At 33.6% G+C, this 18,095-nt stretch overlaps 1 protein-coding gene across 7 annotated transcripts in view; it reads right to left on the reverse strand.

The window, feature by feature from the left end:
- Positions 1–18,095, reverse strand: part of LOC118192450 (plasma membrane calcium-transporting ATPase 3-like) — a 480,953-nt gene that overhangs the window by 396,950 nt on the left and 65,908 nt on the right. For 3 of the 7 annotated variants that reach the window (XR_015043552.1, XR_015043551.1, XM_085825570.1), the window contains exon 1: positions 2,312–2,433. The exons of 2 other annotated variants lie outside the window; for them this stretch is intronic. Coding sequence is in view for 3 of the 5 variants with exons in the window: in XM_085825570.1 (XP_085681696.1) it covers positions 2,312–2,354 (43 nt within the window). In the remaining 2 variants the exon portion in view is untranslated. Of the gene's footprint in view, positions 1–2,311; positions 2,434–18,095 lie in introns of those variants that run through there. 2 more of the 7 variants (XM_085825566.1, XM_085825568.1) reach the window with 2 other exon arrangements.

Here is an 18,095-nt window from a genome sequence, read left to right on the forward strand (position 1 = left end):
ATCTCAGTCACTACTATAGCTATCATCTCCAAACTTTCTACGATTCTTTTCTGGCTCCTGGAAAAGGTGGACGTCCACTTTTTTCCAAAAAGAAATAGCTAAAATCAGGGATATTAATGAAAAACCATAAATTTCGCCCTTTTTTTTCCCAGTCTCGCAAGCTGAAGATGAAAGTCTGCTTTATTTCGAGAACTGTTGCCACTGCTAGCTTTCAAATCGTAGAGTTTGTTAATAAAACATTTCGAAGTTTTACCACGAAATAAAAATAGCATTGCCGAACATTAAGTACATTAAATAAGAATAACATTGGCAAACATTAAATACATTATACCCCATTCCAAAATTTAGTGGGAAGCCATTTCGAATGCGTTCGAATTTAATCAGCCTATATATTAATTAAAAACTCAGAAAACATTAATTTTCTCACTCATTTTTCCGAGTGGCAAAATAGTCTCGCGCGTTTGAGATAAAAAGGCTTTATTTCGAAAAGTATTGCTACTACTTGCTTTCAAATCCTACAGTTTGTTAATGAAAAATTTCTAAGTTTTACAATATCAATATATAAGGAAGAGTGTCCGTTTGTTTGTGCATGTTATTAATTTCTGATCAATTATGATTAATTGTTTTGCCATATATAATCGCCTAAAATTGAATACAAATGAAATATTGGATGGAACTTGAGCTTTTAGGACCATTTGATTAGGAAGACGAAAATCATTAAAAACTGCGTGCCATCGTTGCTGATATAATGAGAGAGAATTAGTTTATTTTTCTATCGACATTTTTAAGTGGGTTTCATATCTCATCAGACTAAAAAATGTACGGCTATAAATCGTATTTTTTACATCGCCATCAGAGAAGGATTACAGTGGTATCATTCTCTCTTTTATTAGGCATTACTCTCAATCTAACTTAACTGCCAACAGGCACCTCCGCTAGTATAATATAAAACGGTTTAAGGACGCAGGCGTGAATAACTATTCAGAAAAACACATCAGGTAGAAGAAACCAGAGAACATTTAAGTAAGAAATATGGAAAATGCCTATTTTTCATTCTAACATTTGTTTTACTTACTGCAACCTATTACTAATATTTTGTACGTTACCGGAAAATTATGAAATCCAGGCATTTTATAGAATACTGAAAACCGGCTGGCAGTGCAAGAAATGATTAAATATTTCACCCAGTTTGATTAGGCATTCCATATAAATGCCAAATGACGACGGGAAAAGTATAAAATACATCTACAATTCTTTTCGAATAGCCGAAGTTACTTACCAGAAGTTAATAAATGATGTAAAAAAAAAAAGCCAAAGTGACTAAGAAGTAATCACGAGACTATTGGCGGGTGAAAGATATGATGTTTGTGGAAAACAAAAGTCAACTCATTTATCTTGTTAAAGAAGGATTCAGTAGTATACAGTGTTACGTCACGGACACTGAGTTATTTCACGTACTTCATGAAACTCATTTGGCTTGTAGAGTCATTAGGTTACTTTCAAAGTAGGAGTGATGAAAAATGAGCGAAGCCGACGCCGAGAATCGAACCATGGACCTCTGGAATACGCTCCCAACGTGCAGACAACTGCACTACGAAGGCATACCTTATAGGCTGTTGGACCTTATAGAAATACCTTATAGGCTGTTGGACACGGAGGATATGTCGGAATGGTGAAAGAACTTTCAATCAAATAAAAAGAAAAGTTACATGTTATTGAACTATAGATTCACCTTTGTGTGCCCTGACAGAGGAAATAAAAGTATTAAAAAAGGTATTGCTCTATGATTTTTCTCAATTCAATTCCACTGGGCCAGTAAATCTTACTGATTTTCAGTTTCAGCCAGATATAGAATACAAGCGCATTATGGCGTACCAGGATCATCTCTCTAGTTCTTTTTTACGTATTTTGAATATAACTTTTTTAATGATATGATTCATTATTTTTTCTAAAAACCATTTATATTTTTAAGGACAAAATATTTTAAATAATAGCTTTATAATGATATTTTTTATACTTTGCCTAAACGGCATTTGTCATTCTGTAGAATGCCTAGGTATTATATATAATGTCCAGGTAAAATATATAATATAACAATTCTCATATTTAATACTTTGGTAAGCAGATCAGTAATTCTATAAAATGATTAAATATTCTATAGAATGCCGACATTTCATACATTGCCGGAAACATGAATAAATATTACATAAATTAAAATCTGAAATCTTATTGTATGGTACCCGAATATATAACAGACTAAGTTTCTATTTTATAATATTAACGAAAATTATAAAATTAATGTATAACTCACCTGTCTGGAACAGACAACGCATTTTTTTCACGATATTTGGCATAGCTTTGAAATTTGTCCCTCCACCTTGATAGAAATAAATTCTTATTACGTGCGCAAGATATGCGACATCAGCACCTGCTCCATCAGAAAAGAGCAGAGCTGTGGAGAAACGTAGAATTTGGAGCTATGGGTGTCGTACATTAAAGCTGTGTCATGTTTTGTCATTAAAACTCGTCGATCTGAAATAACGCAGATGTACGTACAGTAAAAATATTCCCAATGTGAAGGTCGTATGCTGCATTTAATTTTAATGATAGTTGGAAATTGCTGTTCATTCTTACATGAGAATTAGTATTTAAAATTTAAACTAAATACGATAATCCCGATCTGAAAGGTTTCAGATTTTAAATTACGTCCAAAGGAAAGTTTTTTAAACATTTTAGGTGTTACCTTTCTTTATTAAATATTCTCTTCTTCGAACTTAAACCATAAAATTTAGTTTAACAGCAATATCGCTTAATCGAGCTCATCTTTAGAATTTCCGATACGCAATCTCCTTCTCTGGAGATAAAAATATTTTTTTTTCTCTGTACAACATTGCCATTGCTCGCTTTGAAATCCTTGAGTTTGTTAATGAAAACTTCGTTAAAGGTTTACGAAATATGAAATAGATAATAAAATAAATTCCAAATTTCAAATTTGGGCTTCCAGATGCCCATATTCTCAGTAGGATTACGTCATTCAAAAGTGGATGGCTGTAGGTACCGTTGTTTTATCACAATGCGAGAAACATACGTACATTTACACAGATTTTTCATTATTTAATTCCTTCAGATATAATACAGTGCGCTAATATTTGGTGGCAACAGTTTGAAAAGTGAAACGGACATTCAGGGTGATTCGACGCAAAATCGCAAAACGAAAACAACAGTCCCTCAGGGACAAAGCCCCTTTGGAATAATAAAAAAAAAATTAATGCTTCTCAAGCAAAATCCCTGAAATTTTAATTCATTTGAAGATTATCCTTCAGTTAAGCTTGGCTTGATCGAATTAGTAAATTATGGTGTAGCGCTATGTAATGAAGGTCTTCTTCCTATAATAACAGATGTTTATTTGAAGGTCTTTCTGAAAGAAACTGTTTTATGCTTAGATTTTGCATGAGGAAAATATAATGCATAGGTAGCCTGTTGAACTGTCACAAACAGAATTTGGGCCAGTCTAATCAGTGTCGTTTGGCTGTAATAGTTAATTTTTAGTTTAATTGTAATTTTTTTGGTTTAGTTGAAAGGTATAATGTCTCCTCAGCACATATTAAATTAACAAAAATCAATGCCATAAAAAATCAGTTCAATGAACAAGAACAGGTGCAGGTACAGGTAGAATTTAAAAGTATGAGAAACATCAGCAATGTGTGTACCATGGGTCACGTGGTCGTAATGCATTTCCACTCTAAAGGGGAGGGAGGGAATTCCAAGTTTTATAAGAATTTACATAGACTGAAGCTTTCCAAACGGTCTTAGAGTTTGCCTGTTATGGTACATCGTGCAATCCCACCGTACGCCCCGTATCCAGTATTTATTAAAAATAATGATGTAGGACGTAAGGAGATTACAAATTAGTCTGAATACCATTTGAAATTCACAAATTAAATTGAACATCTGTTTAGGTGCAACAAAATTAAGAGATAAACATAATTAGTAAAAAGATAAACATAATGAGGTAAGTATAATTAGTACTGGCAAAAGAGGTGGGTGTCCATGAGTTATTTCAGATATAAAGATATAGAGTTCACGAGTGGAATCATTTTGTGCATAATCACAGCATGTAAAAGTTCACTAAATTTATGCAGTATGTTGACATACACTTGACAGAGAGCTAGGCCGTAGGAATGAACAGGAACAGTGGTATTATGAGCAAAATCGAATTTCTAAAATTCTGAGTAATGGTAAATAAGCTCAGGAGAACTATGAATGCACCACAGCTAAGCCGCTCAGACTCAGCACTTATTGAATTTCGCTTCATCATGCGTCCATTTTGATAGATGCATTTGCATTTGTTAGTTAACAGTCTAATGTTTTTCTCCGATTTCTGTTGTGTTATCGGCGAAAACCGTGTGTTAATGTAGGATTATTTTGCGTAGATGTGCTTTCTTATTCAAAACATGAACTCGAATTCCTCAACTTGCTGGACAATTCGACTCGTCAACCGCATGGAAATGTTACAGAACGGATAGGTATCTCTTGCTAATTAATGGAATTCCTGTTATATTGCACAGTCAGTGTAGGACTGGTTTCTTAGCAATGAGATGGAAATGTTAAACTAGCTTGCTCAAAATTCTGATCTTAATCTCGCAATATACCTGTGGGATAAATTGGAGCGACGGATACGAAATCGAACCTAATGATCTTCTCTGATGTTATCTCCAGTACAGTGACTAAATGTGAAACATTCCTGCTGAGGCTTGCAGGAAGTTGATTGATAGCACGCCTCGATGTATCGCCTCTATTATAAGACCAGAGATAAGAATAATTAGCGAAATAAGGCCATTTTCTGTCAAGTTTCATACCATTTGATTACATTAATAACATAGTGCATTTTATTTATACAATGAAGGTAAAAGCTCGTATTATGAAGATAAAAATAAATACCTACTGCTCAGTCTCAAAATGCTTTTATGCTCTAGGTAGCGTTGTCCTCGTGCCAGATGTTTTTCTGTTTATGTATTTTTAACTTTGTTCCTGTTTTTATGGCAACAGATGTAAAATACCAAACGACATAATTCAGTATTCCATGAAAATGTCAACGTGTAAAAAATTTCACTACTGCATATAAAAGTCTAAATGTTATTTATTTTGTATACTTATGTGGGTTGGCATCGTTCATTTATAATCGGATGACGCGACAAGCTGTGAGAGGAACTCTTTCACTTTTTCGCTGACGAAAGCAGACGATTCCGCCATTAAGACGATGACGCGATTCAAAGATGTTTGCTTATGAAATACGATTCCTTCTCTTCGTTTGCAAATAATCTCACCTATTTCCTTCTACGTATGTAATTACTTTGTAGTTTGTTGCAACTATTCATGTTTCATTAAATATTCAAGTTATTTGTAAATTGGACTAGTTTATTAGCCCCTAGACAGCCACATCGGAAGTAAGTTTACAGACATCATATTCCTAGACAGTAAATACCGATTCTACAGATTTGGGGGCTCGGCAGGGATGAGCCTAGGAAGAAGCATTATGAATATTACAAAATAAGTAAATTTTGTTTCGATTATTTCCACATTGTTACTTCTAAGAATAGTGTTCTATGATACTGTGAATTAAGATGACTACCTTAAATTCTATTCCTAGAATTTCAAATTCTTTAAAGACTGGGCCTACTAAGTCAATTAAACTTTTACATCAAATTGTGTTTGGAATTTTAGGTGATCGGAAAAATAGAGCTAGATTGCGTAACTTTTGCGGTTTTCCATCTGATTTTAATATTGAAGAAACAAAACAAAAATTACTTAAAACTTTTACTGCAAATGATTTTATTTCTGTGTGTAATTTGTTACATCTTAATTATGACTCAAATCCTGATAAAAACTGTGATTTAATATTGAATAGTCTTCGTGATTTTAAGCTTTTAAAATCCGAAAGTGATGACGATGAGAAGTTATCTGAAAACGAAAGTGTTTATGATTCTGATAGAAATGATGATATTAAGTCTGTTCTGTCAGAATCACCTCCCATAAATAACTCAGTGAATGAAAACATTATAATGCCTAGCAATATTTCCTTACATTTTCGTGATATTTTAGAAACTGTTTCTGAATTTAATGGCACTGATACATATCCAGTTGAATCCTTCATTGGTGATTTAGAAGAATCTTTTAAATTATTTAAGTTATCGGAGTTACAGAAAATTGTATTTGCTAAAAAATTGCTTACTGGTTCTGCTAAAGTATTTATTAGGTCTTTGAAAGGCATAATATCATGGAAAAAATTAAAAGAAAATCTTTTATCTGAATTTGGTTCTAAAATAAACAGTGTACAACTTCATAATTTGTTACAGAAACGACACTTAAAACCTGGTGAATCACTTTCCGAATATTTAATTGCCATGCGTGAAATAGCCAGTCGAGGTTCTGTGGATGATTCATCAATTCTTGATTATGTAATCAATGGAATACCAGATCAGAGTAGTAACAAAATTGTTTTGTACGGTTGTAAAACTATTTCTGAATTCAAAGAGAAATTAAAAATTTATGAGAAAATTTGCATTCCAGATACGAAAAATAAGGGTTGTTCAAGTACTAACACACAAAATAAAACACGCGCTGTACCTAGTAAGATTAAAGAGCCAAGGTGTTATAACTGCGGAAGTTTAGGTCATAAGTCTAATTTTTGTCACAATAAGAGTAAGGGATTTAAGTGTTTTAAATGCGATTTGTTTGGACACAAGGCCATAGATTGTTCGAAAACATCATCTAAAAATATCCAAGATGCCAAAGCTGTTACTACGATAACTCAGACTTGTCAGAAAGAAATGCATAAAATTGTTAATTTGGGTAATTTGCAAATTGATGCTTTAAATAGATACTGGTAGTCAGGTAACGTTAATCCGAGGGGATATACATAAGAAGATAGGTTCTCCTGAACTTAAGTCGGCAGATCTACAGTTAACGGGGTTTGGTAATGGGAAAATTAAGCCTATAGGAAGATTTGAAGGTGAATTCGAAATTGATGGTTCTTCATTTCGATCAAATATTTGTGTTATCGCAGAAAACGAAATGTTTTTACAAGCGATCATTGGTACTAATATTATAAGGCAAGGGGAATTAACTGTAAATAAAAAAGGACTCGAAATTAGAAAATTGCAACCTGAAAACTATTTGATGTGCATTCGTGATATTTATAATGACGAGGAAATTGATTTAAGCCATATCAAAGACGGAGTACATAGAAATGAAATACTACACTTAGTGAGTGAGTGCGTGAGTGCACCGCTATGATGGCTTCCGCCAAGGACATGAACCAAACGGAATTATATACCATCACGGCGGGGAAGACTCCAGAGTAACAAGGTTGAATATTATAAACTAATAACAGTTTTTACATATTGTTAACTGCAAGGCACTAAGCGTTATTCTGGTTATCTGCTTTAAGTTCTGAACTTTTGAAACATTATAATATTATCTACGGTTGTTTCTGCTTAGGCAGTGTCCTGAGATTTTCTCTATTTTATCAAGGGCTATTCTGTTTTTGAGTGTGTTAGACGATCACATTGCCCAGGTACAGTCCGCTGGTTTCTTCAAGTGCCAGGTTCTTGTATGTGCGCAATGAAACTAAATAACGGTCCGTGTCGCCTTCCTCTCCGCATTCGCAGAAAGGAGTATCCCTAAGTCTGAATCTGTTCAGGTATACTGGGAATGGTCCATGACCTGTCAAGAACTGTGTTAGGCTAGCACAGTGGGTCTTTATTTCCATGTTAACTTTTGGCAGTAAGCGAAATGTCCTTCGTCCTACCTCTGCCTCTGCCCATCTACTTTGCCAATTTTGTAGTAGACTTGTCAAAGTTGTTCGCTTAATATGAGACCAAGGAAGTTTAGTTGGTCTTTCTAATATCTCCGTATCTGGCCTGAAGATGCGAATAGTGCTGACAGATCAACTTTCAGTTTATTGCTCACCGCGACGCTTTCCCCCAGCTGAGCAGCGTGAAATTGATAAACAGATTTCGGAGTGGTTGGAGAAACAAATCATTAAACAAAGCTGTTCTGATTACGCAAATAATATCGTGCTAAGTAGAAAAAAATGTGGCTCATGGAGACTTTGCGTGGATTATCGGCGCCTGAATAAAAAAATAATTCGCGATCGCTTTCCTCTGCCATTAATTGATGATGTTATTGATAAATTACAAGCAGCAATGGTATTTACAACACTAGATTTAAAGAACGAATTTTTTCATGTTGAAGTGGACGAAGAAAGTAGAAAATACACATCTTTCGTGCCACAAAACGGACAGTATGAATTTCTGAGGGTCCCGTTCGGTCTTGCCAACAGCCCAAGTGTTTTCCAAAGATACATCTACGATATATTTCGTGATCTTTTAAAGGACAATATTGTTGTAATCTATATGGACGACATCATTATTCCTTCCGAAAATGAAGCTCAGGGAATTCAAAAATTGAAACGCGTATTACAGACTGCATCGGAATATGGACTAGAACTAAACATTAAGAAATGTCAATTTTTGAAGCGCGAAATCGAATTTTTAGGACACAAAATTAAAGATGGGAAATTATATCCTTCTTCTTCTAAAACGAAAGCAGTAATTAACTTTCCAGAACCTAAATGTGTAAAAGATTTTCAAAGTTATTTAGGTTTAACTGGTTACTTCAGAAAATTTATACCTAATTATTCATTAATTGCAAAACCGCTTAGTGATTTACTGAAGAAAGATTCTAAATTTAAATTCGAAACTAAAGAACTTTATGCTTTTAACGAATTGAAACGCATATTGACATCAGAACCTGTTTTGTGTATTTATAATCCGAAAGCAGAAACCGAAATACACACTGATGCTAGTGCTGACGGTTATGGTGCGGTTCTGTTACAGAAGTCCTTAATTGATAATCAGATGCATCTGGTTTATTATATGAATAGGAAAACGACAGACATTGAACGTAAATATTCGAGCTACGAATTAGAGGTTAAAGCAGTAGTAGAAGCTCTTAAAAAATTCAGGGTGTACGTATTAGGCATACCATTTAAAATCGTGACAGATTGTAATGCATTCAAACAAACTATGAGCAAGAAAGACATTTGTACTAAAATATCTAGATGGGCATTAATGTTACAAGATTATGATTACACAATCGAACACAGATCTGGCACCCGTATGGGACATGTGGATGCTCTTAGTCGAAATCCTGTATGTATGCTAATTCAAGATGGTATAACATTTAAAATAATTCAAGCTCAAGAAACTGACGAAAATATAAAAGTTATAAAAGAAGTTTTGAAGTCTAAGCCATATGAAGATTATTGTTTGCGGAATGACGTGCTTTACAAAATGGTGAATGGAATTGAAGCACTAGTAGTACAAATTATGCAAATTGAAGTAATTAAAGACGCACATGAACGAGGTCATTTTGCTGCCAAACGTACTGAAGAACATGTGAGACAACATTTTTATATCCCTAAATTGAAAGAGAAAATTGAAAAATGTATCGCAAATTGTATTACCTGTATACTGGCCAACCGGAAATCTGGAAAGAAGGAAGGATTATTACATCCTTTACCTAAAGAAGATATTCCTCTAAACACTTACCACATAGACCATTTGGGACCTTTGGAGAGTTCTAACAAGAATTATAAATACATTTTCGCGGTTATTGATTCGTTTACAAAATTTGTTTGGTTACATCCAACTAAAACCACCTCTAGTAAAGAAGTAATAGCTAAACTTGAAATTCAAAAATCATTATTTGGAAATCCCTGCAATATAGTAGCTGACAGAGGTACTGCATTTACTTCTCAAGAATTTGCTGTTTATTGTACTAAGGAAAATATTCATCTATCCTTAATCACAACAGGATTACCAAGAGCCAATGGACAAGTAGAGCGGTTGAATTCCACTATCATATCAGTCATTTCTAAGTTGGCTATAGATGACCCTACGAAATGGTACAAACACGTAAATGATGTCCAGCAAATAATTAATTCGACTTTTCAGAGGAGTATCAATTCGACACCTTTCGAGCTTTTGTTTGGTACGAAGATAAAGACGAATAAAGACAGGAAGATTAAAGAACTAATAGAAGCTGAAATTCAGAGGGACTTTATCGAGTCTAGAGAAAATCTACGTAAAGAGACGAAAGAGCAGATTCGGAAGATCCAGGAAGAGAATCGAAAGACTTACAATCGAAGTCGAAAACTCCCTCGTAAATACAAGATCAATGATAGGGTAGCTATTAAACGCACTCAACTAGGGCCAGGTATAAAGCTAAAATCCAAGTTTTTAGGTGCATACAAAATCACCAAGGTGAAACCTAATGACACATACGACGTGGAGAAGGTTGATTTTACCGAAGGACCTTTCAAGACTAGTACCTGTGCTGAATACCTGAAACCATGGACAGACGATCTTTGATAATGAAATACCAATTTTGATGATTCCTGATTATAAATTTTTTCCCAGGTTGACAAATTTCTCCCGATCTGACTAATGGACTTGGACTATTATTTTAAAGACGTGAACTAATTTAAGAAGACTGAAGATGATGTCTAAGGATGAAATGTATGAAGAAATACGGCTTAAAGAAGATGATTTTGAGAAGACGCATTCGAATGACGGATCTTGAAGATATCTAAGACGCATTCAGAAGACGTATCCAGACGGTATCTAAAAAGACGCATTCAGAAGACGTATTCAGATGGTGTTTAAGAAGATGTAAATACGAAGATGAATTGTTTCAGACAACATCAAAGGAATACGTGTTTGTAAAATACATGTATTCAGATAGACTGTTAAAGATGAACGAACACTGAAAGAGCTAACGCCGTTATTTCTGAGGATGTTAAGATGAGGAGAAAAGACGGCTGAAATAAACCATTTAAGACGACTTTTCCATCAATAGTAACTAAAAATCTTTTTTGTTTGTTTGTTTTTTTAAATTTTATTTTTCAGATCCCTAGATGTAGACAGTGGTGCTGCGAGAATGCGAGGCCGCATTCCATCAGGATGGACGAGCAGTTGTGGGTTGGCATCGTTCATTTATAATCGGATGACGCGACAAGCTGTGAGAGGAAATCTTTCACTTTTTCGCTGACGAAAGCAGACGATTCCGTCATTAAGACGATAACGCGATTCAAAGATGTTTGCTTATGAAATACGATTCCTTCTCTTCGTTTGTAAATAATCTCACCTATTTCCTTCTACGTATGTAATTACTTTGTAGTTTGTTGCAACTATTCATGTTTCATTAAATATTCAAGTTATTTGTAAATTGGACTAGTTTATTAGCCCCTAGACAGCCACATCGGAAGTAAGTTTACAGACATTATATTCCTACACAGTAAGTACCGATTCTACACTTATTTATTTGAGTCAAAGGGCAAGTGCTTTTAGGCAACTAAAAGTCTATAAAAATCTAAGGTAAGCTATTTAATAATTATTAGTATTGAACTTATCACCAAACACCTACAGTTCATACATGTTTTTAAAAAGAACAAATTATTATTACCTTGAGTCAAAATTTCAAGCAGTGTTTGCTGTTCTCTGAATGCAAAAATTAAGTTATTCACATGAATTTTATCACGTGATATTGTGTGAGTTTTCCAGATATTATTTAGAACAACGTAAGAAAATTGCAGTTTGTTCAAAGTAATATAGCTAGTAAGTTTCCCCTTCTTTGCCCATTTCAAATCAAATGTCTAATATTCTTCATCTATTCAACTTATATACAAAATTACTGGCTTTATCTTAGCTACAACTTATCTGCATTTCCTCATATCATAAAATTTCTGTAAATTGTTTTCTATACTGCAAAATGCAGAAGTCCATTGCAGTATTAATTAATCTTTTAATAGCTCTCCTTCAAATTTAGAATTTTTACATGTACTCTATTCTTCTAGTTAGTTTTACATTTTCTCTAAGTTATATTTTTAGAATTTACAAAACGGTTTTAATTTTCTTTAATTTCATCTTCCTTTCATCTAGTACACTAAATGGATGATACATCTAGATAAGCATATAACCTTTTGCATGATATTCAGCTTTTTCATATATATATATGTAACTGATACGGAATAGCATGGGGTACAGATATGAATACTTATCACCATTTCGGGCTATAAAGAATAACTGTCTCCCTCATTAAATGTTATTTCCAGCAGAACGAAAGCAATTTTTACTGAAATCAGCGCCATTTTGTTATTTAATGAATTTAAAACTCGACAACTCACTAAACCGGCAAATGAAGTACGTATTTTTGAAGGATTAGCGGTTGAGCGGTGCGTGATATTTTCTCCTAAACTGAGTTCAAATTGCCTCTCCTCGTCGCCGACATTCACGTAAAACTCCGCTTTCATGCCTTATTAAATTCCAACTCCTACCGTCAGGGGGCGGAGTTAGCAGAACGATTTAGCGCTGCTCATTCATTCTACACTATATGTCGTTTTATTGCTCGGTCACTCAATTATTACGCTTGCTTCAGACGCTGTTATAGGCCAGGTTTCGAATTCGAAGATGTTTAGCTATAATGCGTACGATTAAAGCATGCATATTTAAATTTGCTTTATGTAGGAAACGTCGATACTCAATTTTCGATTACCTTCATTTATAGAAATTTACTCTATTCACAGTTATGCAATTTGTTTCTTGTTTTCTTGAGGAGTGTAGGGGCTATTGGAGTTAGGTAGGGTTCAGTATTCGTACTAGTAAGGGATCAGTTTCGTTCTCATGGAACAGAAGATGTTAAAAATAAACTGAAAGAATTTCAAACTCAATTAGCTGTAATTCCAGGAAACCTAACTTGTCAGCTTCAACCTTTAGGTGTCTGCATTAATAAACCATTTAAGGTATTTATGAAGGAGAAATAGAACAGGTGGATGCAGTCTTTAAATTTTGAGATTACACCATCAGGAAGAAGGAAGAGGCCTAGAATTTTGCGAGTTGTGAATGGGTGAAAGCTTCTTGGGATGCTGCGAAAACAGAGACAGTGGGTAAATCATTTAAGAAGTGTAGCATTAGTAATGCGCTGGATGGTACAGAGGGCAATTTTTTGTATGAGGACTCAGATGCCGATTTAGAAGAGGTTCCAAGTGACTCTTCATTTAGCTCTGGAGAGGAGTGTCTGGGTTTTGACGAAGAAACATAAAAGGTGTTCTTTCCCAGATAGATTGCATGTTTGCAGAAAGTACTATTTTATATTTGCATTACTTTATATTTAAAATACTGTAAACACATTAATTATGAAGATCAGAAATAATGTTTTATCCTTCAAAAATGTGTATAAAAAGTGGGTGCGTCTTATACGCCGCAAATATGGTATCTGCAGAAAAAGTCAGAAAGAGACCAAATACTGTGGAAGTATGCTATCGGCTAGATGTAATGATCTTTCCATTTACAGCTGACTAACAAAGCTATACTAAAGAGAAACTTTAAGAGTTATTTTGAGTATTTATAATGTCAAAGTCCTCGAGGTTTCCTTACTAAGGCGGAAAATCTTCATGAAAGAAATCTTCGCTCGTGATTGCATCAACTCATGCGTTATTTGCATCAGACACTTTCTACTGCTATAAATATAACGTGCCTGTCTCGTTTATCAGTAGTTCGTTTTTGGATTTTGCGTACGTAGGGCTGTTGTATAATTGTTGTAATGGGTAAAACTCCTTCACGTACTGTTGCAAAACTGGAAAAAATAACTGCATGAAGTTGGCCTTTCTGATAGATAAATAAATAAGTTCGAAGGTAAATGTCAGAAAGATAGGTGCGCATCAATCTATCGGTAAATTAAAAATTTCGGGCAATTATACTGATCTTAAGAGAGGTGGTCGCCCAAGAAAAACTTGTCACGTGATGATCGTGTGATAAGAAGGATGGTCGCTCGATGCACAACAACCTTTTTTAATAAAATTATAGCTGCTCTGGCTGCAAAGGGTACCGACGTCAGTTCAAGAACTATTTTAAGACGCTTGACTAAAGATTATGGTTTATTTTCCCATAGAGCTTCAAGGAAACCTCGACTTACTCAAAGTATGAAAAAGAAAAAGACAGACAATATCAGAATTGGATCGAACAACAAGGAAGTACGATGTTGTTTTCCGATGAATCAAGTGTGTAGCAATTTTTTGCACGTGCTAAATGTATTCGCCGCCCATTTGGAAAAAGATATGATGACTGATGTACGATTAACAGTGAAACACCCTCCAAGCCAGATGATATGGGGTGCTGCTGTATTTCCTAACACCTAAAACCACGATGAACGGCAGTCGATACCTTAATTTGTTATGTGACAAGTTGCAGCTTTACGTGGATGTTCACAGATGTTCAATTTTCATGCATGATGGGGCTCCGTGTCACAAGGCAAGGATTGTTAAAGAATATCTGAGGGCTATTCAAATCCAAGTGCTTGACTGCTCAGGTAACAGATTTGAATGCCATAGAGAACTGTGGTGTATTGTGAAAAACGAAATCGCAGAGAAGCTACCATCCAGTGGTACAGAAATTTTTGAAGCAATAAAGCATGTGTGATGTACAGAAATTTCTCAAGCTTACTGCTAGTCTCTTGTTCATAGAATGCCTAAAAGGATTGCAGCAGTGATAAAAAATAAAGAAGGTCCGACAAAATATTGAATATACTTCAAATAACCTTCAACTCTATTTTGTTTATTTATAACACATGTTTTTGTTGCGGAATTCCAATAAATCTGATTTTTCTATGTGTGGTCTTAAACTTTAGCGCACGACTGTACAGATTTTTTATGCAAAAGTATAAAATAATTTCACCGAATGCAAGAGATTTTTGCATTTTATATTAAAACTGAAAAAATCGTCTCCAACACATAATGCATATGGAGAGTATAACTTCCCTCGTTTTTTTCGCTGAAGAACAATTATGCATTTTACATAGAGATTAAAAAATTTGCTTCAAATATGCTAAAGATGTTACCTCGCTTGATAAATCGAATTTACTTGTACTATATTAAAATATTTTATTACATTTCATTATAAAATGCTACCTAATTCTATCCCTGAACATGAACACATAATGTGTGAGCATATGTCTTGCATAATAAGATATTGCCATTTAAAATATGAAAGCGAGGTTGTTAAATGAGAAAATTGAAATAAATTTGCATGATTAAAAACCTTAAAGCTTTGATATATGAGTATTAGGTCAAAAACTCAAGCAATTTATATCAAACTGTTTCAGCATTTTTTACGTATACGTATTCTTTTAAAATACTCAGTTTACTGCACACAAATGCACGAGTTTCTGGGAAAATACCGCTTTAATTCCTGTTCAAATGAAATAATTTAACTGGATTTCATGATAGAAGAAAAAGGATTGTAAGAGAGATATCAGAATTACGTAGAAAACTGATTGGTACTTAAAACTCATAATATGGAAAAAAAGACTTGAGTATTATAACATTCGGATCGACATCATGATATGATGACAATTATCATGCAGTCAATTTCTTTTTATAGACGCCAAAGCAAGCTGAAACTGACGTTTCTCCCAAGGTATCAAATTATTTTTCAGCGATGAGTATTTAAATTTTAAAGTTATAAATGAATACTGTTAAAGGATGAAGAAGTGTTTGTGAACATTTTTACTATAATTTTTTTTTCAAAATTGGCATTTGCGCTACTTGGCGACTTTTAATTTTTAATCATACTAAAATATATCCATATAAAGAAATGAAGAACATCTCTACATTTCTCCCATTTTTTAACTTTCCTCAAAACTTCCCGATGAGCTAATTTATTTGGCGGATGAATTTAGTCCGAGATTCGTGGAATGAAGTAGTAGGTGAAATTTCTTTGAATGCGGGAATTTTATCTCAGGATGTGTTAGCAGGCATATACAAAACAAACAAACAAACTGCGGAATATTGTTAAATAAAGCCACGTTCGCGTTCTGGCTTCATATGTTTTCGGGTGTTTCCTTATATTTATCGTGACCTTGAGCTATTTCCATCAGAAATTTCTTCACGAAGGAAGATAGTCCTTGAAGACTTCGCCACTAATCAGTTAATAAACCAGCTACCCATTTATTGTAGTAGTATTAAAAACAGTCAATTTTTTGCAGCATTTTGGGTAGTGTAATCGACCCAATATCACGAAAGTTGTAGGCAGGATAATGTCGGAGTGTGCAATGACATTTCACAAAGCTAATAATTTTTAGATTGCACAAAATAATCTTTAAAAATTCTAATGTCCAAATTTTTTGTATTATTATTTATCCTTCTGATATGAATATCAGCCAGACCATGTCCACGAATAACATCATGATCAAGAAGAAATGGATAATGACTGTCATTGGTCAAAGCCTTGGACACATTATAGGTAACATCGCAAGTTCTCTTATATTTGCCTAAGTTTCGATGGAGAAGATCCCGAGATACAGATGTAAGGGTCTATGATTCTTCTTTTCTTAACAAGACTCTCAATATTTTCAGCTGGACGGTATATGTTCCCATGCAGAAAAACTATTATAGCGCAGTATACAGCGAAATTAATAACTAATCAAGAGATAATAATTAAATTAAGAAAGGAGGACTAACAATCCAGCAAGAAGTACATACATCAAAATTGAAAGAAAAATAATTCAATAAAATATTAAAATAAAATTACCGTAACAATTTAACAAATTAATATAATAAACTTAAAAATTCCTTGAGGGAAAAAATAAATCAGAAACGCGACACCGCTGAAAATTCTTCGGTTGCTCCTTGAAAAAGACAAGGAATTTTCAACAATTAGTTATATTAATTTTACTCTAATACTTCATTAAATTGTTTTGTTTTTGTTTCAGTTTTGGTGTATGTATACAGCGCAAAAAAAAAAAGGGACAGGTATATATCTCCCGCTCTACTGTCCCATTCACGAAATTCAAATTGCGTTTCTCATGTCTCGAAAGCGACACTTAGGATATGTATTAGATTTATATATAGCATCGTTCTAATGTAGGTATTTTGACACAAAATCGGACTTTTTCTAAAATAACATACCACTTTTTTTTTTCTATATTTCAATTTTACGACTCACATTACGCCAAACTACCAAGTTTTGTAAAAATCTCACGAGTAGGTTTCAAAAAATTAGATCTCAAAATTTTAACTCCTCAATGTTAATTGATTTGGTATATATTTATTAATCTCTCTTTTTTATTAAACTTATTTAATTCCTCCTTTCACATTTCGAATTTCAGGTTCATTTCAAATAAAATTCACCCATTTTTTATTACTTATTTTAAAAATTTGTATTTTTAAATAATTTTTATAAATTTTTCAAAAAAAAAATGAATTATAATCTATAAAATTTTTACCATCATCCTAAAGTACATGTATTTCTAAGCATACCTGCAAAAAATGACAGTTTTTTTATTCAAGATTTCCGAACATGTACGTGATTATTATACGATGTATGTAATTATTACGTGACTGATAATATATTGGCTCGTTTTGAAATTTGGGATATTTGTTGAAAGCGATAATAACATGAAATGTGGTTTAGGCACTTTGTTAAAAATTATTTGAATATAGGAAGAATGAGACTTTATTCCGCTCATCCGCAATGTAAAAATTTAGGAACGATGTGACGTTTGTTTCGCTCCTGCACAATGGAAGAGAAAGGAAAATGGGTTGCCATATATTAAGAAGTCCGCCAAGTGAATTATTTTTCGCGGAAACTAAAAAAATGCGCCAAGATAAATTTTTGAATTTATGCATAAATTTTGCCCAAATTATACAAAATTTAATATCTAAGCATAATTTGAGTCGTAGAATCGAAATAGGGAAAATATGATATGTTATTTGAGAAAAAGTCCGATTTTGTGTCAAAATACTTATGTTAGAACAATGCTATATATAAATCTAATATATATCATTCACACTTTCGAGTCCTGGAAAACGCAATTAGACATTTGTCAATCGGCACATAGTATGAAAGAAAGTATTACAATAAATGTTCGTTTAAAGGTTAAATTTACGTTAAATGTCAAATCTAGAACTAACGTGTTCTTAAACAAATTTTAGGATAGGAACACCCAAATGACAGTTTTAGTTTTATAAATATAAA

This window comes from Stegodyphus dumicola, chromosome 10, assembly GCF_044657685.1.
Source record: "Stegodyphus dumicola isolate Sdum_Otavi_A_Nest chromosome 10, ASM4465768v1".
NCBI lineage: Eukaryota > Metazoa > Arthropoda > Arachnida > Araneae > Eresidae > Stegodyphus > Stegodyphus dumicola.